The sequence below is a fragment of the Poecilia reticulata genome, linkage group LG16 (genome assembly GCF_000633615.1).
Source record: "Poecilia reticulata strain Guanapo linkage group LG16, Guppy_female_1.0+MT, whole genome shotgun sequence".
NCBI lineage: Eukaryota > Metazoa > Chordata > Actinopteri > Cyprinodontiformes > Poeciliidae > Poecilia > Poecilia reticulata.
In genome coordinates this window covers 15,610,858-15,633,841 of record NC_024346.1, presented here as the reverse complement: position 1 = coordinate 15,633,841, position 22,984 = coordinate 15,610,858, and the positions used below count along the sequence as shown (strand labels likewise).

The 22,984-nt window shown below is 39.1% G+C and overlaps 2 protein-coding genes across 2 annotated transcripts; both read right to left on the bottom strand.

Moving 5' to 3' along the window:
• Positions 1 to 3,291: 3,291 nt before the first annotated feature.
• On the bottom strand, positions 3,292 to 18,644 carry snx27b (sorting nexin 27b). The gene is made up of 13 exons (XM_008431741.2): positions 18,146 to 18,644; positions 14,262 to 14,493; positions 12,919 to 13,111; positions 12,503 to 12,567; positions 12,307 to 12,411; positions 12,151 to 12,229; positions 10,475 to 10,638; positions 10,300 to 10,389; positions 8,901 to 9,050; positions 8,684 to 8,812; positions 8,017 to 8,076; positions 7,871 to 7,933; positions 3,292 to 7,790 (listed from the first exon to the last, which is right to left on the bottom strand). Exons 1-13 carry the CDS (start codon positions 18,475 to 18,477, stop codon positions 7,746 to 7,748), a joined length of 1,707 nt encoding a protein of 568 aa, XP_008429963.1. The 5' UTR covers positions 18,478 to 18,644; the 3' UTR covers positions 3,292 to 7,745.
• Positions 18,645 to 21,226: 2,582 nt separating this feature from the next.
• On the bottom strand, positions 21,227 to 22,612 carry LOC103478176 (protein S100-P-like). Its single transcript, XM_008431740.1, has 3 exons — positions 22,502 to 22,612; positions 21,558 to 21,697; positions 21,227 to 21,476 (listed from the first exon to the last, which is right to left on the bottom strand). The coding sequence occupies exons 2-3, from the start codon at positions 21,690 to 21,692 to the stop codon at positions 21,354 to 21,356; spliced, it is 258 nt and encodes an 85-aa protein (XP_008429962.1). The 5' UTR covers positions 21,693 to 21,697; positions 22,502 to 22,612; the 3' UTR covers positions 21,227 to 21,353.
• Positions 22,613 to 22,984: the final 372 nt, after the last annotated feature.

Below are 22,984 nucleotides of genomic sequence, written 5' to 3'. Positions count from 1 at the left end.
CACATAGTGTTTTAACATTAATAAAGTTAACAGGAAGTGTATAACAAACAAAGCCATGGCTTTAATTATGTTTATTTTATTATCAGTGGTATAAATGAGTGTGGCACTTTCAAGTCAAGTTTATTTGTGTCACACATTTCAGCAACCAGACATTTCAAAGTGTTTTTCACCTGAAAAACATTAACTGATTATAAATCAACATAATCGGTTACATTTTGTCAAATACTATTGTCAAAACAATCAAGGAAATCAAATATGTTGATCAATCTCTCTGTCACCACAGGCAACTCTAAACAGGTAGGTTTTTAGCCTTGATTTAAAGTAACTGTTTCAGATGTTTTGCAGTTTTCTGGAAGTTTGTTTCCAATTAGTGGAGCATAGAAGCTGAATGCTGAATGGTGTGATTTAAAAAAAAAAAACATACAAAATTTTAGGTTGGGACCAATAAAGTACTTTCTAATGTATGATACAAATAGAAAAAAAATCTAATAAAGATTTCAGTTTAGCTTATGATAAGTGCTAATAATCATTAGCTTAGTCTATCATTTGAAATCTCTCTTCTTCTGGACTCTGGGTGGTAATTTTCTGGCCCAAATGTAACATAAAGATTTGAAATATTTCACTCAGTGGTAGAATATTCATAGAATATTTTATGAATAGAAATAGAATATTCTATTCATACAATATATGAATTTCACTTTCTGAAATGGGAGAATTTTATTTTTTTTTACTTTTTTTTTTGGTATTTATATTTGAGAGATGTACCTGTAGAGCATATTTAAGTAATGAAATGGCTGAGAGAAAAGTTTGGCCACAAATACAATTTAAGCTGTCGATTCCATTCGACAGCTTGAGGAGTTTTGGCACAGGGACAGTGCGTGTATTTAAAAAGCTGGTAGATATTTCTTCCGATTCACACGTAAGCACCTCGTGGTGCTGGTCGATCCCAGAAGATTGCTAGGAAATGCATTGAAGTTTGCAGTTTTAAGGTGACAAACCGTGAAAAAGTTTGGAAAAGATTATTACTTTGGTAAATGCTCTGACACGGCGCAGAAGTATTCAAAAAAAGATATTTCAAAGTACTGTCTCCTCAGTTTCATTTTTCTAACTTGGCTAAAGAGGATGCAGAAACGGGACAGCGGTAGCGAGGGAGAAGAACATGAGCCCGAGAGGAAAGGAAGGATCGAGGAAAGGAAGGATAGAGGAAATGAAGCGCAGCAATAAAGGAGAGGCAGAAGGAGGAAAGAGCTTTTGCAGAGATGGACGGAGATGATGCAGAATGAAAGGAGGGAACGAGATGTCTTCATGGGTTGGTTGATGGAAACAGACGAGGGAGCAAAAAAATGTGCTGAGGGAGCAGGTTGGGACCAATAAAGTTTTTAACTGATTGGTCATTAATGAGAGAGATAGAGAGAGAGAGAGAGAGAGGGGGAGAGTGGAGAGGTTGAAAGTAAAAGGAGTGACTCCGCCCTCCCTCCTCCCCTGTCTCCTTGTAGATGCTGCAGCTGCTAAACTGCGCTTAGACCAGCATTTAGGGGTGACTGGACATATATCCAGAACTGATAGAGGCTGTCTCCAACAAGATTTATGCAGCGGATGCTGGCAAAAATTCCAGTTTTAAAATGATTGACCATGAAATGATGCAAACACTTTATGATAATAGAATTTGGCTAATTGACGTCTGGGCAGAGCCACATTCACACCTATGACTTTGATGCCATTAATTTGACTTTAAACCTCTTCATTTCAAGCATGCGGTGTAAGAGATACCCCCCCCCCCCCCCCCCCGGGGGGGGGGGGGGGGGGGGGGGGGGGGTAGGGGGGAGTCAGTGGCCTACTGAACTTCTTTTTGTCTGCATACGACGAGTGCGGCTGCTGAGAATTGCACCACAGCAGAGGTAATAAATTTTCAGAGGCTCTCCTCCTCCTCCTCCACAGACTCAGTCATCCACCTGCTCTGTGTCGACAGCTCATGCGGAGCTCTTTGTTCAGAGGGGAAGTGAGCCGAGTCGCGCCACACAGTCCAACAAGCAGGAGGGCGGCATGCAGAACATCCGTCTTTGGTGTCAGCGGCCCGCTGCGATCTGTGGCTGCAGATGTCGCACTCATTTGCACAAATAAAAAGCAGAAGCTAAATCTCGGGGATGGTGTCAACAGTGTGGGGACCCGCCGCAGGCTCAATGCGGTAATCACTAAAACTCCCGAAGCAGACTCCAGATTTCATGCACACAACCTGTTAACTCACGGCTGCTGATGCTGCTGATGCTCATGCAGAGAAAATAAAACGCAGGGGGAGAGTTTTAAAAGTGCACAACAAATGTTCTTTGTCAAAATCCTAATTAAGGAGTTCCAATGCTAACAACCCAAGCCTGGGTGCTGCTTATGGAACTGCATATGTCTTGACCTATATGTCACCAAGACCCATCTTGAATAATTGATAGGAACTTCTCTTGCTTAGTTAGAACAGACTGTTTTGGTTAGGATCTTCTCGGGCTCCACTTGTTTGGAAGTGGCACTATGTAAATACACAGAATTAAAACTGAATTGAATTTAAGCAATGTTGGATACTCCACCAAGCAATAATAAAATGAGGCACTACGGTAATAATGAATCAGTTTTGTAGTTTAGCCACTTGTCAGTTTGGTTTTTCCTTCCATCCGTTAGAGCAAGACACATTCAATTATCCGTTTGCCACTACAGTAAACACGCAGGCTATCATAGTCAAAAGAAGGATGTCCTCGCAGCACTGCAGGGATTAATACCCCCTGGACACAAGCCTCAAAATCTAGAGTTATTAATTCTCATATAAACAGTTTTATTCATCATGCAAAGCAGTTCAATTTTAGAAACCCAAGTCGGCAGCGAACTCAAACCACTTGCATGACGCCTCACAGTACAGGACCCATGTTTGCCGATCAATATTCAGATCTTCAGGGATAATATCCCACACCAACAACCGTCAATAGCTATTAATTACCGGGTGCAGACACTTGATGCAGATCGATGTGGAACAACCGTTTTGCGGGCCTGTTGGGTAATTGTCTCCCAGATCTCATTAAAAGTCGGCAGGATTGGGAGAAATTGAGGAGGGGCAATGTGATGAAAGGAAAAGAGAAAACAGATGTGGGCACACAAAGTGGAGCGGAGAATCTGCATAAAATCAACTAACTCTGCACGCCAGGTGAAAACTGTGCATAACTTTGGGATTTTGACAGGGCTTCTCTCCTGGCTCCAACCTACTGGTTTTCTCTCGAGCTTCAGCGCAAAAAAACAAACAAAAAAAAAAAAACATTTGCATCAATAAATCAGTTTATTTAAAAGAATATGTTACAATTTATTACAATAACTGATGCCTCTTTTTAAACTTTACATTTCAACATGTCAAAAGATTTGCAGGTTGATCTCCATACCTAATTATCTCAATTTAACACTGCCGTAGTAAAATAAATAAAGTAACATTGTTTTGTACACAGAACAACAGAGAGGGGAGGATGTAGAGAGGGCACACTTGAAGGTGTCAGACAATTGACTGTGTCAGACTCGGTTCAGTGAACAGACGAGAAGCCGACGAAATGTTTTCGGCCTTCGGGGCTGCACATTCAATCTTTCAATTGGAGGAGGCGTACTCTAAATTAAAGCCCCTGTAGGAACCCACAGAGGTCTGCTTATACTCATTAATCACCTAGGATGGCTTTTGTGAACAGCACCATCACTATAACAAACTAACTTTAAAAAAAAAAAGAAAAAAAGCCACTGATGTGGATTTTACAAATGCTTGTAGATGACCGAAACAATTCTTATGTCCCGATTAGCTGATGGAGTCGGGTTTGGGCAGATCATCAACTGCTTATTAGCATTTAACCTTACGTAGTGGATTGAGAATTAGTTTCAACAACATAATCACCAACGACAGACAGAGCGAAAGTGGCAATACAAATTTAACCCCGATTGGTGATCAGTGACCTCTGTATTATTAATACGATCCTCTTAATGACTGATCTAATCATATACAGCAACAAAGATGCATTGATCAGGCTGATCACTATGGATCGGACTCACCATTTTTGATTTTTTAAAAATTATTATTTTAAAGGCTATAACACATAAAATAGAATGTGCTGCAGGTTATTTGGTAGAGGTAGTAGTTTTGAATCCAACAGAACATGAGGGAAAATAAGACAAAATGATCCCTACTCATTTATCGCAGCATTCAGGTCTAAGCTGTTGGCCAATGTGTTCATAGACTCCTAATGGTGGGACTCATACTTTTTCAGTATTTGACCTCCCAATCACTGATCAGAGTAGATTTGATCCCAATCTTGGGTCAACTGGTTCATCTTTCTTCAGTGCTATGCAAAAATTAAATCCATTAATCATCTCTATCGTTGAGTTTGATCAGCCAGGCTTTCTTTCTCGTAGTCCTCTAAAGTCTTTTCAATCAACAGTTTTCCAGACTTTCTAAATGTCATTCAATGTTTTTCTTTGGATTTCGGCTACTTTTTCGTCATTTACAGTTTAGCTCTTGCACCCAATCATTGTGCAAAAAGAAAATGAATAAAGTGGACAAGCAAAAGGCTTGGGAAAAACAAAGTTCGAGAAAAGACAAACAAGTACTACATCACAAAATAATGTATTCTTTTGTTTAAATAGAACAGAAAAAAAATATCAAAAGATGTTACACAGATCACGAAAGACGCGTCCAACGTCGGTCACTCATTTAGTGAACAAAAAACCAAATACCGTCAATAAAGGTGTTTTTCAAACAAATCTATGAAAAAAAAAAATCTATAGCTCACCTTTTACTACCTGGTCAATCACTAAGGTAGTATCCATTTGTGAAACATCTATGATTAGAGATGCATTGATCAGAATCTCACCAGTTTTTGTAAATATTTGAGTTGCAGACATTCTGGATGATTAAGCTCTTGCAATAACACGTAAGAACAGTGTTCAAAATGTCTCTTTAGAATTCCTGCCATGAATTGTTATTAAATATTTACATAAGAAGCAACGAGATAGGGTTAGAGCAGTCAGTATAACTCAGGGTCGATTCATATTTTTAAAACATGGACAAAATGACTACGGAGTTGATATTTTCTACTGTTTCAAGCATCTCATATCAGCCGTTAGTATGTGTAGCATTACTAAAGCAGAAGTCTCCCCGTTTATTCCTTACAAAATGTTGATCTGGGAAGTTTCCAAAAGGCAGCAAGTATTTCCAAATCCAACGTGTAACATGTAAGACAGAGGTAGACATCAAAGCAGAGAATCTTCATTATTCTACTTTCAGCCTTCCTGTTATCTGTTTAAACTCTTACACTCTCTTGCAGCCTATGAAACGTATAGCTAATTCGGTAACTTTTTCACTTGGTGATAATTTTCACATTTAAAGAGTAACCTGGTAGCGGCTGGTATGATGCGTTTAATTAAAAAAAAAAAAAAGCTTAGTTTTTTTTTTAGCTTTTAACCTGAGCAATCGCACTAAAATCCATAAGATTCATGTCACATGCTCAGTTGGATGCATCTTCATTTAAAATGTTTACATAATTCCTGTGTGAAAACGGTAAAAGACAGAGACAATCAGTGTGAAGATTTCTGGTTGAACATACTTATTTTTGGAAAAATCTGATATTTTGCTAAAAAGTATTGAGTCTGGTAATATAAATATTTGCTATACTTGTATTTTTTTTTTCCATGGAGTAAACTACAAAAATTACATTCCGCAGATTTTGAGAGTGCTTCGGAACCCTGCGTATGTTTCAATCTCTTATCTTTGGTATTCAATTAATTCAGTCACAGAAGGAGGGACAATACTTTACACGCTGTGAAATCAGTAGGCATTTTATCTGAATTATTCTGCTTAACCAACTAATAAATATCTGAATGGTTGGACACAAGACTGAAAACTTACAAAAAGCAGCCAACATTCAAAGAAAATCTCTTAGGGAGTACCTAAGAGGATTACAATATCTCTAAAAGAAATAAACAAAATCTGACTCATTGGAAGTACATTGTAAAGAAATAAGTGAAGATGAAAGACTTTTACAAAACTAATGCCAAGTGACTGGAAACTTTTCAAATAAGATGAACACGTCAGAAGGATTTTTAGTTGCAATTAAAAGTCAATAAGATTAGATTAAAATACAATATAAACAGACCGACATTAGACTGGGGAGACAAAACTTAATAACGAGCAAATACCATCAGGCTCTTACAGAGTAAAAAAAAAAAAAAAAACATTCCAGTTTAGTTTTCAAGTTTATATCTGTACGGCAGGATCACATTATTAGCTTTTACTTGACATTAAACTTCATATTTCCATTATTAGATTTCAGCAATAAGATCAGTTGCAAGAAAGCCTTAATTAATGGAGCCTATTTGCCTTATTGTGTAAAGATGAAAACATCCTTCTGATAAGAGACTGTCGCATCACTAAGCCCGACTTCTGCTGTGAACGGGTGGCTGACCAGTTCGGCAAAGTACCGTCCACAGAGATCAACACTGTGGAGTGGAAAAGCTGCTTGAATTTCAAGCCTAATATAAATCCTGTGGGAGCGCCCAGAGACAAAGTAATCACTGTGAACCAGGGAGCAGGAAAGAGCAGAAGGACCCCTGCTGCTTGTTCTAGGTAATGCACCCTGAATATAATTTTCTACAGTACCATGGCCTTAAAACATATTGGCATGGATGGGTTCTCATAATACTGTAGGTACAGGTTCATCTAAATAAAATAGAGTCTCCTCAGGAAGTAACATGCATTTCCGTAATTCACTTGAAAGAGTGAAGACTCATTACACACAGAGTTACATCTTTCAAGCATTTATTTCAGTTAATTTTGATGATTGTGGCTTAGAACTACTAAAAAAGCCTAAAATTCTGTTTCTCAAAACATTTTTATTATACTATAAGAAAAATAAACAGGGCGTTTTTGAACACAGAAAGTCATGGCTTTAACACCAGTTGGGGAATCAGTTTATAATTCAGTCAGTCAAAATGTTTACATCCAGCCTGGGCTTATTCCAGTACTGAACCCATGTGTAATGTCTGAGGTTGCGATCTGCACACCCTGAAGCTGCATGAATACAGTCTGATAAAGTGCAACATTAGTGTAAATCCAAGTGGGCGTCCCCCAAAAATAAAACTAACAAATGCATTTGTTTGGCCTGCTACGTTCAGACGTTTTGATTCTTTCTAGAGGCAAATTCAGCGCAAAATGTGTGACAATTGTCAACATGTAACCTGATTTATCTGTAAGTTACATCCCAGGATCTCTGACTCTTCTCCACCAGATGTGGACATCATGCACCCACAACGGGATAAGAACAGCAGATTATCCTCGTCTTTGTTCCTCCCTCTGAATACTTTCAGTTGTCCTTGTTTTTGCACTGATTATTCACTTTGTTTTCCAAAAAAAAAAAAAAAAAAGTTTAAATCATCCTGCTTACAATCCACTTCTGACCAGGAAGAACATCTTGCATGAATCCTTCACTTTAGGTCTGCCAAAGCTTTAGTTTAACACATGTTCATAAAGTTCTGGCTCATGAGTCATGTAGTTTCTTTCTTTTTTTTTTTTTTTAATGCTTGTGTTTTCATGTTTTTCAGCAGATGGTTGTTGGTTAACATGTAGGGAGCAGCGTCCTGTGTCGTAGTTAATGGAGTGTAAATGATGACCGTGTAAGTTCTTGGCTGAGTGAGACTGGGTCAAGGTAAAACACTCAGCTGAGTCGGTGACAGTGTTCTCCCCCCTACGTGCCCCCATCTCTTCTGTGCCTCAACAGCTGGAAAATATTCTGCAACACAAACATGGGTCAGGACCGAGTCTCGCCAGCTCGTACGATGCGAAAATGCTTTCGCCGATTCAAAGCCTTACCTTTCCGCACAGACCGTCTTTACTGCAGTTCTTGTTGTCCTTGTCTGTGGCCTCCTCTTCCACCTGGAAGCACATGGGCGAGCCACGAGTGAAGGACACTAGAGCAAAGTCTGCAACCAAGGTAGTTACGAGTGGACTGTGGTTACCTCTTTCCTCCACTTCAGCTCGCAGAAGACTCTCTCGAAGCACTCGTGCATGTAGTTAAACTGAACGTCGTCCGTGGAAAGCAAACACAGGGAGAAACTGATTCGTGTGGAGGAGGCTTCAAACGTTTTTGTGTCACATTTAAACAAACAATCGCTTATGAGCAACACAAAATGTTACCTGATTGCACAGCAGAAAGAAAATGGTTTTCAAACTTTTCAAAGAGTGTAGTACAGATTCGCATTGAGTTATGAAACCACATTTCTTTGCAATGTCATTGAAAGTCTTTTGCGGTATGTCTGTTTGTTTTGACAATTCCTCTTTGCCAAATAGTGCAAGTTATGTCTGATCGGATGTTATGTCTCTAGGAAAAGAAGCTAGTAAGCCTTGCTGCAGTCTTAATTGTATTTAGGTTTGAACTTTGGCTGGGCCACTCCAACACATGAATATTAATTTAAACCATTCAAGCTGTAGCTCTGGTTTTATGTTTAGGGTCATTGTTCTGCAGGAAGGTGAAGCTCGGAGTCTTCCATTGGATTTTCTTCTAGGATTTCCATGCACTTAGCTCAATCTGTCAATCTGTGCAGCCTTCATCATTTTAAAAAAGGTATCTCAGCAACAAGGGCATTTAAAAAACAAAACAAAAAAAACAAGCTTTCTAAAACTTACATAAGGAGTAAAAATCTTCACCCAGCGTGGCTTCTTCTCTCCCCGTGCATATTCGAAACAGAAAGCCATGCCCTCTTCGTCTGTGTCCCATCTCTGCATCTCCCCCCATTCGAAAGCAATCACCTGGTTCTGCAGCGACAAGGAGTCTTTATTTTGCTCGCCTTCAACACACAGGAAATAAATTCACAGAAATTAAGGAAGGTGAAGCTGCCCTTACCTCAATAGTACCTTCTTCTGTACAGGCGTGCAGCTTAAAGTTGTGTATACTGATGGCTGTGATCACATGGCCTTTGCGTCGGGAGTCACAGGAACAATGAGGGAATACGATCTCATTGTAGCCCTCACAGCTCCGTAACAAACTCAAGTACTGAGAAGAAACGCACAGCAAACAGAAGTAGTGAGATGGATAACATTTACAGACCTCGTTAAGTACAAATGCCTGCAGGTGATTTCAGTGGAGACACAACAATGTTTTTTAATCTGCTTAAACTTTTAGATTATCTGCAGGCAATAACCATATTTTTCCTGCAGATAAACTAGTAGAGATAGAAGAGATTTAATCTCCACTCTACCCAGTCAGACCCAGAGATTTGCAGCAGAAGTCTTCCGATGCAGTTTCACCTCTGCAGAGCGTGACGGAGAACGGCAATCAGAAGAACAATGAAGCGAAACTGAGAAGTAAAACATTTTCTCGTTGTTTCACAACAGTTACATTCTCAAGCACAAATCAGAGAATTCACACCTCAGCAGAATCCTGCGGGGAGATGCCAGTGTCTGTGTGAAAACGGTTGAAGTTAATTCTCCCCTTCCGACTTTGGGCTCGCTGCAGCGTCTCAGCCCTGCAGATCAGACTCTCACCTGCTAAATCTCTGCAAGCACTTGGCCATAAACAAACACACAGCTGAAGAACTTTTTAAATTCCTTAAATTACTGCCTTTACTCTAAGCTCCCAGATGCAGTCAGTCAACACGTATTACAGGGGCAATTTCGTCTGGGACTTGTTCAAGACATTTTTAACACAGTACCACCAGGGATGTTCTGCAGAAAGTGCAGACAGATAGGGTAGCCTGAGTTTTTCTAAAGTTGCTCTGCACACATGTCCGTCACAGCAGGATATTTTCAGCAGAAGGTGAGCTCTCACTTCTAGAGACGCGGATAAGAAAGTCCCAGAGTACCCGTCTCCAGAGCGCAAGAGGCAGAATGAACCTAGTTATGCAGTTTTGTTATTAATACCGCCTTCTTCTGAAAATGTTCAGGGAGTGAAATACAACGTAGAGTAAGAAGAGAATGAAAGAAAAGTATGAATAATAAGGCAGTTTGAGCTCCTGCAACCTTTTTTAGGTGAACATGGTTTTAACGTCGCTCACAGCACAGCGTTTTGATTAGCCACTTTTTGACATGACAGTTACATTTGGTACAGATGGCCTCAGTTTAAAAGTATTTCAGAACTAATGAGCATGGGTAAATATGGTGCAAGGGGAGCTGATGGTGAGCATTTTTCCTACTTTACCAGATTATAAACAAGCTACCTACACAATCAAAAACTCTCAATGTAGAGAGACTGAACATTGAACTGTGATCAGTAATTATACTGAGATGTTTTGTGTGGTACCAACCATGGACATCTTCTTCTGCTCTGCCAGTTTTTGGAGCTGATAAGACTTCTGCTCAACTTTAACGAAGCCTTTCTTCACATCATCAGCTGCCTGCAGAAGCGTCACACACATGGTAATATTTAACAAAGAAAACAGAAAAAAAATAATAATACACCTTATGCAAATATGTACCGACCTGGTGAAAGAAGTAGCTGACAGCAAGTTGGTTGTCACTGAGCAAGATCTCTTCTTCTGTGGTGAAGAGCCACTTTCGCAGCGTGAGGCAGGTTCCTGGGACGGCTGAGGTATAGTTCTGTACATAAAGTTTGTGGGGGAACTCATTGGGTGCCAGTTTACGCACTGAGGAATAAAGTCCGATGACAGAAAGAGGGGAAAAAACAAAACCTGTTAGTACAATGCAACAAAACCTGATTTTAATTAGAACTGTTGGAACACAGCAAGTCAAGAGTGGATGCTGCTGCTGCTGGTGACGGATGTGAAATAGGAACAAGGGCATGTTTACCACCGTGTTGCATCATCTGTTCTTTTAATGAAGCTGCTTTTGAAGCTCATGGGACTATTTGCTGGCATTTGACACATGAAATGTTTTTTTTTTGTTTTTGTTTGTTTTTTGCTTGATTTAAAATTGCAGTTGCTCATTTTTGTCATGTTTTTTGAGGAAAATATCTCCAGTCAATCAAAGATCTAAACAAAACAAAATAACTTTTATTATTAATAAATAACTTCAAAGTCAAATATCGTGCGTTCCCCATCACTCAAGTTCTCCTGAATTTTAAAGTACCAGTACAATAGAATTAATTAAACACAATGAATAACTAAATGTTCACTATTAGATCACTACAGGAATTTCTAGAGGAGTCGGGTTTTAAATTACCGTGCAAAAACCATCTGCTGCTGACATGTTGTTCTGTTTTTAAGCAGAAACATGTTTGGATGAAAACAGTGAGACAGCAATACTGATTAAATCAATACCTCCTAATTACAATTTCTTAAAGGAGAACAGAAAACATAAGGCCAATGGGGCTGCTAAACTTTTTCTCATTCACTAAACTGTAACAGGGGTTTCCTGGGAAAATTTGACTCTTGAATATTTGAGAATCGAGGTAAAAGTCCATGAGCGAGCTCTGACTCTACCGTTATATATAAAACTCCACAATATGTGGTCAACTTTTACACTGATTTCAGCCACCTTCAATCTGTCAAAACTCACCACTTACGTTTCGAGTTTTGCGCCACGTAAATGGCAGAGAACTCAACTCAAGGTTTTTTAGATTTTTTAGTAGCAACATCCGGTGGTTGATCACATTTTGGTGCAGCGGAAAAACATTTTTTCAATGCATGCTTCATTCAGCACTGAAGCATGCACAGTTTTATGTTTTTATTGTGCAAAGTACTTTTAACTGCCTTTTTGCTGAAATGTGCTATACAAATCCACTGGACATAAATCACTATTTGACATTAAAAAAAAAAAAAATTTGCATACTGTGTGCCTGACAGCAACAAGTCTGAACTTTGTGATCTACATATTACATTAAACCAAACACTGCAGATTTCTTTGCAGAAATAGACATCACATAGCCATGCTGAGTACATGTTTTAGAGCTGCAGAAATATGCGTCTACTGTCCAGCACAATTTTAGTCAATTGTTTTTCCATTCCGAAATCTGAAACTGAAATCTGACTCGTTTTAAAGCAGTTGTGGAAATGAAACCAGCCAAAGTGACTCTCCTTTCAAGGAGGGAGTTTTTCTCCTTTAAAATAAGCAGAAGTGGAAAAAACTGCCATGGGCATTTTAACATGCAGTGTCAGGAAAGAAAGACGCAACTGCAGTTTGTTTGAGTCCTTACTCACCGAAGGTATGGTTGATGACCTCAAACAGAGCAAAGTAGCTAGCAGTTATACTGTCCATGCCAAGCTTCATGACCACGGCCTGGAAAAGGAAAAGCAGATGGAGAGGGTGTGTAACAAGGAGCAAGAACAAATGGATGAACGCATGTGTGTGTTTACCTGATAAACCTGGTCTGTGGTGGAGTTTTTACGAGCTCTAACGGTGAGGGTAGTATTATCTGGCATGGCTATTCTCAACTCCACGTCTGAAACACCGTTATAGTTCTGGGTTGCGAGAAGGAGACAGAAACTGTCACAAACAGGAGCAGCGGATATTTGTTGGAACGCAAGTTTTACCTTGCTTTATTCTTTTTACCTCGTCTGATTCAGACAAGAACTCCTGCATGATGTCGCTTTCTCCAATTACCCGTACTGAACAGACTGCAGATGAGAGGCGCAAACATCGAGAGTTAGGTTCTGTGTGAAAGTAAAGCATAATAGCACACTTTGATATACACAGTGTCTCTGCTAGGCTTTCCCACACACTATGTTCTCAGGCTTGCTTTAGGAGGACAAAAAAAAAAAAAAGTTACATTTGCCCGCAGGACTTTTGGCGCTGGAAGATGAGCAACCAAGTTAGTAGTCATTATAAAAATATGCGACTCTGCCCGACATAAAAGAAAATTTCCAACCACAAGACATTAAACTCCCAACTGCTTTACAGCTGTACGGAGGTGAGAATAAAACTTTTCTGAATGCAGAAAACACTGGGGAACTTGATCCGTCCTTCACCTTTTTCGAGGTACTCCTCCAGGCCTCGGCGCCGTGCATCGAGCTGCTGCTCAGAGAGTGAAAAAGGCCACTTCCCAGGAAGTTTGGGGAACGTAAAGTTGGCAAATTCCCTCTTAAGGTTTTGGTGCAAAATCACAAACTCCCGATAACGCTTGGAGCACAGCTGCCTACCCGCCATATACACATTATACACCTGGAAAGACAGGGAACCAAAAACAGGACATGTTAACTTAAAACTTTAGTTATTTAGAACTGATTATGACTTTTAAAGTTTGAGTTCATTTCTTCATCTGTAATTCCTTTATTCTAGTTAACAAATTTAATTCTAATCCATCATTAGAACGTGTGCAGTTCCTTGCGAAGGTAGACCTGACCCTTTTAACTTTTTCACCTTTTGCTGTACAGGGCACACACTGCTCAGCTTGGAAGAGTGCAATGAAGAGTTTAATCACAAGCAGCGCCAGGAACAAACACGTTAACTTTTGGAGCAGCATGACCGTGAGCTCACAGACCTGCCAGCAGAACGTCTCTTTGAAGAACGGGCAGCACTGAGGAAGAGAGTAATGGTGCAGCTCTGCTTCTGAGTTTCAGAATTGCAGGCGACGGTTCAAAACACCAGAACTACATAAAATGTTGTACAGTTTGGTGTGATGTTCATTTTATTTTTCGTATGGGATTTTTATTTATTTTTAGTAAAGATCACGAGTTGATATTGGTTTGTATCTATTGACTGCATCACCTAAATTCAAAATGTTGCACGTTTAAAAAAATTAAGTATTAGAATATAGATATGTTTAAATGTACGGCAAAAATAATTATTATGTTTGGGTCAGTAATTAAATCCTGCAAGACAAAATGAAATATCTGGGATTGAGTCCATCAAAGCCAGAAAATCTAGGCTGAAAGGTCAAATCCAGGTGGTGACCTTTTTAGGACAGCACAGTGATTTTTGGGGGGATTTTATGTGATAAAGAGAAATCATTAATAAAACTTTTAAAATTGTGGCCTGTGTACGTATTCCCCCTATCGATACTTTGCAGAACCACCATTTGTCTCTCCCAGCAAATTTGCACATTTAGAGATGGATAGTTTTGCTTATTTTTCCTTGCAAAATACTTCCAATGTAGTCTGACTAATTTAAGAGCAAAAATAAACATCGGTATTCAAATCTTACGGTAAATTAAATGGATTTTGATCCTGTTTTGTGTCATTTTAACTGATGACTACATTGTAATGTAAATGATTCCATACATCTCTGGCTGCACGTTTAGATTTTCCACTTATCAACGAAGGCCAGATGAGACCAAGGGGCATTCATTTGTTTGCGAGGCTCTTGCACCTACCACAAACTTTTCACCATTGAGTTCAGTGTGTTTGTAGCTCGGAATGGAGATCGGGACGGCCTGCTTGTCAGAGTAGTCGTAACAGGACAGGGCCGACACGTCGTCGCCGGGATCCAGGCAGTCGGCTTCCTGCGGCGGGACGGACAGAACGGCCAGCACCAGCTCCTTCTCGCCAGCCCGGATCAGGTCCACCACCTGCTTGTGTGTGGCTCCCTCTACATTCACCCCGTTGCTGTCGGGAGAAGAAAGGCATGTTGTCATTGAGGAAACTGGTGCTGCATCTTTCTAAAGATCTGAAGAGACATGCAAAATCAAGCTCAAACCAGTGGTGTCAGTTTCTCACTATTTGAGTCGACACACGTCGCAAGCGGCAAGTGAACCACAAAATGAGTCCAGAATTAATAGTAGAATGAATGACAATAAACAAGAGAAAGTTTCTCATTTTGATATAAAAAAAAAACAAAAAAAACATTGTTATCCTCTTCAGTAAGTCTTTGTTGTTTGCATTTAGCCCTCAAGTCGCAACCGCCTGTATCTGCTGCGGGTACAGCTGAGCAGGAGCAACACTGGGGCGTACACACTGCCTCTCCTCTTACACATTACTGCCACACACACACTGGCAGTAATGTGTAAGAGGAGAGGCAGTTCTAATGACAGAGCTGCAGCAACTTCTCCTATAGTTAGGTTAGGACTGAGAGCAGCCACAGTGTCTCCTCTGCAAGGTCTCAGCATCACCTACGGCTATTTCTGACACTTTTGAAACCGAGTCCAGGTTTTATAGACGGCCTGACAGTGAAGACGCCCTGAGAAACAGTCACTGTATTTATTCAGCACTTTAAAAATTATCTTTGTGCAAAAGGTTGAGGTTATCTGAGCCATAACTTGCACAAATTAGCAAAACATGTGTTCTCAGCACTTTCTCAAAGTTTACAGAAGCAACTACTAAGACTTATGAGCAAAATATGATCTCATTTATTACTTGTTTAACCAGAGTTTCTACAAATTTCAGCATACTAAATGCAAGACTTTAAAATATAATTTAAATTTAAGACCAATTCAATTACAAAAACAGAACTAAATATCTGACACCAACTCAGCCCTACGTTGTTCCCTTTTAAATTTTTATTATTGTTAACTTCATGACAGTTTGTTTGGGAACTAGCTAGCAAGAGGAAGTCAAATATAACTTTGGAAACTTAAACTTTTAGTTCCTGCGTGGGACTCCTGTAATATATAGGTTACTGTAGTTCAATGCATTTTTAGAAGGCACTGAACTCAAATTTGAGCCAGCAAGTCAGTTTCAAAAGCAGACTTTTGAAAGCTGAATGTCTAGGAATAAACTACTTTAATCTCTTGTTTCCCCTCCGTCGAGGAGTCTGCAGGTTTTTCACTGCATGGTGACACTACCTCCGATTTAATTGCAGATCACAGAAAAATTTGCGTCCAAGAACAAAAAGTTGATGGAAGAAGAAGTGAATGAATATGTAGATTTATCAAATCTTTCCACATTTAAGATTACGGCCCAAAACTGAGACAATTAAATGTAACACTATTTATGGCCTTGCTTAACGACTCCATCTACATGAAAGCAAGTTATTCCAAGTTAAAAACTATACTTCAGATATTACATAAGATCAGGAATTAGTTTTAATTGGCGAGATTGGAATTGCCTTTTTTTTATTATTTTATCGTCTCTGATCGATTATCAGCAGATGAAATTGTTTTTTTCCCCTTTAATTAAATTAATCAAAAATTAAAACTCATTTTTTATCTCTAAGCAGATAAACCAGTAATGTTTACTCTGGTGTACTTTATCAGAGTTTAATAAACCTAAGATAAAGGTTTTTTTTCCCCAACATCCTCTAGCAAGACGGTCAATGTTAGAATTGACATGTGACACGTCAGAGAAAACTGGAAATCCATTTGTGAATCACGTGACTGGTGCAGCTCGGATTCTTTAGGCAATGATAAATAAAACTGTATGATGATGTGATATATTTAATATTGTACTTTTTTTTTTTTCTTACAAAATATTTCCAGATAGATCTGCAAGTGTTTTACCTCATCGTCATGACAACTGCTAATGTTCTGAAAGCAGGAAAAAACATGAATCTCCAAATTTTCAGATTGTATGCGACTGATAAGATCACATTGTGTTACTGGAAAAAAAAAAAAAGGAAAAAAGAAAAAAGAAAAAAAAAAAAACAGCTGCCTGGCTTGCTGTTCTCTATGATAGGACTTTCACAGGGAAGAGGAGATTTTTTTTAAGAAAGTTGTAGATTAGGAGAGAAGTATAAATGCTTAACTATAAACTGTCAGGAAACTTGACAGGAAACTTAACATGACAGCTACACACAGAAATATAATCGAGTAATGCTCCTCTAAGGCACATAGAAAAGCTACGACTAAATAAGCCTGATAAGATAAAACATGTATGGGAATGAGTAAGCAGAAGATTAATAGGACTGAACCATATGCAAACATCTTCCAGGTGTGCTGGGAGCAGTCTCCAACGACACAAAATTGCAAACTCAGCATTTTTTCACTGCTTTCCTTACTGCAGCTCTATGATGATATAATAAGCATCAGTGTGGCCTTTGCACTCACACTGTCAGCACTTTTGATAGTGATGGAACAAGCTGTAAAACACACTTTATGTGCGTCTCATCTTCCTTTGTTTTAATGTAATGAATACATATTTTATTTATTCATTTGAGTAATGGAATGCATCAATATAACCAATCAAAAAGTAAAAGGATCACAAAAAGAGTATAAAGAATATGATTGAAGCCTTTAGCATAGCTTAGAGTGTTTTGCCTGCAGAGCAAATCCATTAAAAAAATTCAGTAGTTCGCTAAAAACAATATGGTAAGATTTTTAGGAAATATCTAAATCAGTTGTCTTGTAAAAATAAAAATCTTCAAAAATAAAATAGTTCTATACAAATGTGCACATAACTTAGCATTAAAGAGTTAAAGTTACAATAATTTCCTGAGGAGCTTGGCGCACACACCGTTTTGACACAGAGGTTATACACTGCACAGGAGCAAACTTTAAATCAAGGAGTGGAAGCTATATGAGCTTCAGGGTACAGTGAGGGAGAACAATCAATAAGAAGCAATCAAATGCTGATGTTGACCTAAGTAACAGGCACACGGATGAGTTAGAAGGGTATGCCAGGATGTCTAATGGCAAATCAGACCGCATGCTTGCACACAGCAATAATGGGGTCAACCCACTGCCAGGTTACCGCAGGCCACCCTTTCACAAAGCAGCGTGCAAAAAAAAGAAATAACCAATCAGACTGAGCATTTTTGAGAGGCAAGCCTATCACAGCTGAACTGTGAGCATTTCGTCTCTGCATCACTGTATACCATACACACAGAAACACTGAAGAGGCTTAGCTGATGCTGAGCTCTGTGATGTGTGCTCTTCTCCATAGCAACAGAGTCTAACATCAGCATACATACAGGCCATTGAGGATGGTGACTTCTATCCCAAAAGTAGCAGAAACCTCACTACTCTAAACTAAAAACTGAAACGTGTGGTCAATGCAGCCAATATTGCAACCGTGCTGGTACTTAATATTGCTATATTTTTTTTAATTAACTGGGAATCGCTTTGCATTCCATGTGCAGAAGGGACGATTCAAGGCATATCTGTCTGGCATCAGTGTGAGGGGAATTTCTAATGATTTCTGACGCACACAAACACTCCTTTCATTGGGATACTTCTGCATTCAAGATCAGCCAGGTTGGTGGTGATCCCCTGCCCTTTGGCAGGGGAAAATGCTTAAATAGAGAGCATATTTTGCCCTAATTACAATGCAAGCTAATCACAGTTCAAAACATTTTTCACTTATGTAGAAACATTTTTCCACTTACACTTCCAGGATCCTATCCCCCTTTGAGATACCGGCTCTGTCTGCAGCTCCTCCAGGGAGGACAGCACTCACATGCTGCAGAGGAGCGTACAGCTCCCCATTAATGCTCCGCAGCTGCCCGCCTTCGCTTACTTGCCCCCGAACGTTGAAGCCGTAGCCCGAGTCAGACTTCACTATCCGCACCAGCCTGGGGCCTGAAGTAACGGTGGTTGGCGTCTGCCAGCTGCCGCCGGTGTCTGGCGTAACGCTGCCGCTACCGGAGCCGTTACGGGAGGAAGGGCGAGGCAACGGAGGGACCGAGGAGCAAACTCCTTGTCCCTTTACGTCCGCCATCTTTCTACACTGTTTGTATCATTCAGTCTAATTCCCCGAACGTTAAATTTCCTACAAACATTAGCTGAGGTAGCCTGGCTAATCAGCTTGGCTAGCTAAATGACTGGTATAAGCCGGAAAAAGACGAGTAATGCCGAGGATTGCCGAAACCAAAAACTGGGGAGCATTCCATTTCTAACTCCTCTGTTTATCCCTGAGCTCGACAAAAAAAAAAAAAAAAAAATGCTTCCCGAAACTCATTTAAACTTTAGATTAAACCATAATGCTAATTAGAATTTAGGAAATATTTGAAGAAGTCAAATGACATAAATACATGGAGACTATCCTTGCCTATAATTTTAAATCAACAAATACATTTATGTAGGATATTTCAAATTACATAGAAAAAAAGCAGCTCTGAAGTATCATGCTGAATTTTGACTATGAGATGTCTATTTTTAATTATTGAAATTAACTTCTGGTTAATATTATTTCCAAGCCCATTATTTGGTAAATTATATTTTACGTTCTCCATTTTACCTCTGAAATTATCTTGTCATATCCATGGAGAAGTAACATTTCACTTTGTCCATGTTTAGTTTGATGTATGCTACTTTATTTGTACCATATTTGTTGTATTTCTGCTTTCACTGAGTTGCATTTTCAAGAAAGTCTTTAATTTCAATGTTTCAAAATAGTTACAAATTTGTTTAATGAGATTAATAAAAGCATTATTTATCAAATAAGTCAACATTATTGCATAAAAAGGAAGATTTTCAACAATCAAAACAGATAGGTTTAACAAAAATGTGTCTGACACAAAACACTTTCTGTATGAGTTCGGATAGTTTTTCACTCGTTTTGATTGCTTAACATTTTTGTGTGCAAATTATTGAGCATGTTGAGTTGAAACTACCCAAACTTTAAAAAAAAAAACCAAACAAAATAACATGTTTAGAAACTTAATCCTGTAATATACATTGCAACTTCAAGGTAAATATTTAAGCAACCAGATGCTGTTTTTACTCTTCTAATAAATTAATTTATCTACAAGTGACATGCAAATCCTCAATATTCGGGGCAAGTTAAATTTAGATATATCAAATTCTCACAAAATACATACTATTAATTATGCATTTTTAGTTATTGCACAAAATAAATCTAACTATTTGCGGCCAACATTTTCAGCATTTTGACATTACAAATACAGAGCATTTATCGTAATCCAGTCACAAGGGGGCAGCGTTGTCGAAGATTGTTTTTCAGTGGAAATTTGAACTCTTTACTTTGCAGTCGTGTTATTTCACAGAACTTTCTACATTTGGACATTGCTGCCCATTTAAAAGTAACATATAATTCACAGATGTCAAGCTATAGGGTCCGGTGTCCTGGAACCGTCACATGAGTCTTAGCTCCACCTGAATCAACTGTTTCATTAGCAGGACTCTGTGGAACTTCACAGTAGAGTTTGACACATTTACATTTTTTCTCTTGTGGTCTTTAATGTCATGTTAGAAACTAATCACTGGCTTTAATCCACTGGATCTGCTTGCAACATTCTGATGTGTAAATATGTTTCATAAGGAAGCAGGTTAAAGCTTTTCCGAAAGTTTGACACTCAAATTATGAAAGCCCAAAAATCCATCCATCCATTATCTAACATGCTTATTCCAGGGGTGCCGGTGCCCATCTCCAGCGGTCAACTGGCGAGAGCAGGAGTACACCCTGGACAGGTCAATCACAGTCAATAAAATCCAAAACACAAATACTTGAATTTAATTCTAAATGATTTCTATCCAAAAACAATATGATGCAAAACAAAAATATAAACAGGAAGTGTTTTCCTTGTTTTTTTCCAAGTTGTATTCTTTAGTCAGATATCTGTACTGAAAAATATTCACAAGGGGGCAGCATTGAAGAAGTCGTGTGGAACATCTGAGAATCTTCCCAAACTTTTTAGTTTCCAACGCACATCTGCAAATATTTGCAAAAACTGTCCTCGTTTGACATTAAAGCTTTACAATAAATAAATAAAATAAAGTGCTTGTATGGCTACCTTTCCATTGTTTAAGTCTGGGGTCAGCCAGTCTCTCATGTTCTACAAAACAAATACCCTTACTCTAAATGAAGCTCATTAAACAAGAACAATTGTATCATGAAACTATAATATTTAGATGCAAGATCTCCGATTCTCATGTGAATGGTCTCCTTCTGGTATTATTGTCCAAGTAACCAGTCTTTGCTTTTTACATCGGTCAGCATTTTCTACTGCAAATCTCCATTTACTTTTGTATAATCCAGTTGAGATCTGACTAGTTTAAAATTGAGTCATGCAAGAAAGTATTTGTGGCAAATCACAGGACACGAATTAGCTGCCCATAGCAATATTTTCCTCTCCAGTGCGTTCACCTTTTAACAGATCTGTCTTGTGGTCCCCATCCAGTTGTGCCATTCTGGGCAAAGAACCACATTGCCCATTTGTCTTGAGAGATTTATAAATCTAGCAATTGTTCCAAAAATTCCCGATTTCATGACCCTCAGTGTAGCCAGTTCAGAGCCCAATTCCCTGAAATCAGAACATGGTTATGTTCCAGAGGTTTAGAAAAGGCAGTCATATGCAGCCATTTCCTCTTGTCCCAGGCATATAAACAGAAACTTGCTAGTTAAGTATTAACCTTGTTTTATGAGAATGAGTTATTTCAGGCTCATTCCCATGTCAGGCAGTGTTTGGTTTTTATCATTTCTACTTTGTTCAAAAATGGAAGAGACATTTAGGTGTGAAAAAGCTTTTATTTTCCTTGTTTTAATATATCACATTCACTTTAATTTGCTCAAGCGCTTTATTTTTTTTTTTAAAACCACAAACAGTGTGATTGGACAAGCAGATTTCAGACATTTTACTGGCACAGGAGCAAAGCAAGGGTGGCAACAAAAACGATGTATTCGTTGAAATTAACTACACCATCACCATCCTCATCCAGCATCTTGAAAAAATTGTCCACTTCTTCCTTTTTATCACCCTGTGGAAAGAAAGGCTGACTTTAGATAAACTTGAAGAATCCACGGTCTTTCCTGAAAAGCAATGCGTTTTTTGTACATACCCCTGCTCCAGGAAGCTCTTTTTTTAGCATCTCTGAAATTTCCTTCTTGGATAGGGTGGTCTTGTCGCCATCTGTTCCAGCATACTCATCAAAAGTCTTCTTAAGAATTCCAATTGCGCCCAACAGCTTAGACATGGTGACTGAAAGGAAGGAGACATTGCTTAGGTGTTTGAGGTTAATTTTTATATTTTAGAAATAGAAACAGCATACTCTGGGCCAGTTTGCCCTCTACCCCTAAACGTGGTCCTCAAGGCAAACTGCATTAGAGGCTTCCCTTTAACACATCTGATTTAGCACAAGCCTGTTAGTCAATTAAAATGATGTGTGCAGAAGCAGGGAGACATCTTAAAAACATACTGGACATTATGCCTTGGGGACCAGTGCTTTATGGGCGTTGGCTGTTGCCTTAAAAAAAAAAAAAGCCACACCCACACAAGCTGCTTTACGTCTGAGTCAGAGCAAGAAAAGAATTACACTAGTCTACACAACTCCCTTGTTTAGTGTGCCATGCTTCCTTCCTGCAGGGGCAGTATTGACCAAGCCACACGCGTATTTTGTTTTAATCAGGGCACAAACTAATGGGTGGAACCGCAAACTCCACAAACTCTCCCCAGAAAAAATTCAATACAAGTAATAAGCATTGTTGCACTTATAACCCTCGGTTCAAGATGCCATTTCAAACAGTCCTTAACCAAATTTAATATAAACTTCTCTAGTTGTCTGCCTATTTTACCAGCAAATTGTGCAGCTTTCTATTAATACATCACCTCAAAGGACTTGAGTTGCACACAACTCAACTTTTGAACTTTTGAAGTTCTATAAGCGTTTTAGAGACACACACGAAAGGCATACAAATGTACGTAAGACGCCCCCCTCCCTTTCCTGTCCTCACCTAGATGCAACTGCAATATAAACGGGGACTAAGAAGCAATTATTCCTCTTACCGGTTCGTCTGAAGGAGTTGTTGTGCTTGAGGAAGAGAAAAAGAGGCGGATGTGAGAGCACTACACGGACACAATCCTTTTTAAACAAAGTCTGACACACCCATCTTCAAAGTACCAACCCCTTCATCGCCTCTTTTCCGTGATATGTCGTTTTTTTTTTTCGTCGTGTGCAGAGGCACAAGGCCTATTTCTGGACCAGTAAGACCAGTTAAAAGAATACTTTAGTCACTTCCAGGAAAATAGTGGCCCTGAATGATACGTTGGTTATGAAACCCGGTGGAGTAGGAGGTAATCCGAATGTTGACTGAGCCTCAGGTGGAGCCAAGCAGGGTGATGACAGTCAGGCGCGAAAGGCGTTTAATTGGCTCCTAAAAAAAAAAGAAGAAGAAGAAAAGAAAATCATAAAACAAGAGCGGGCTTCAGTTTTTACGCGAATGATCAGGAGCGCGTGGGCAGAGCTGTGTTCAGCGCGTTCACTCCGCA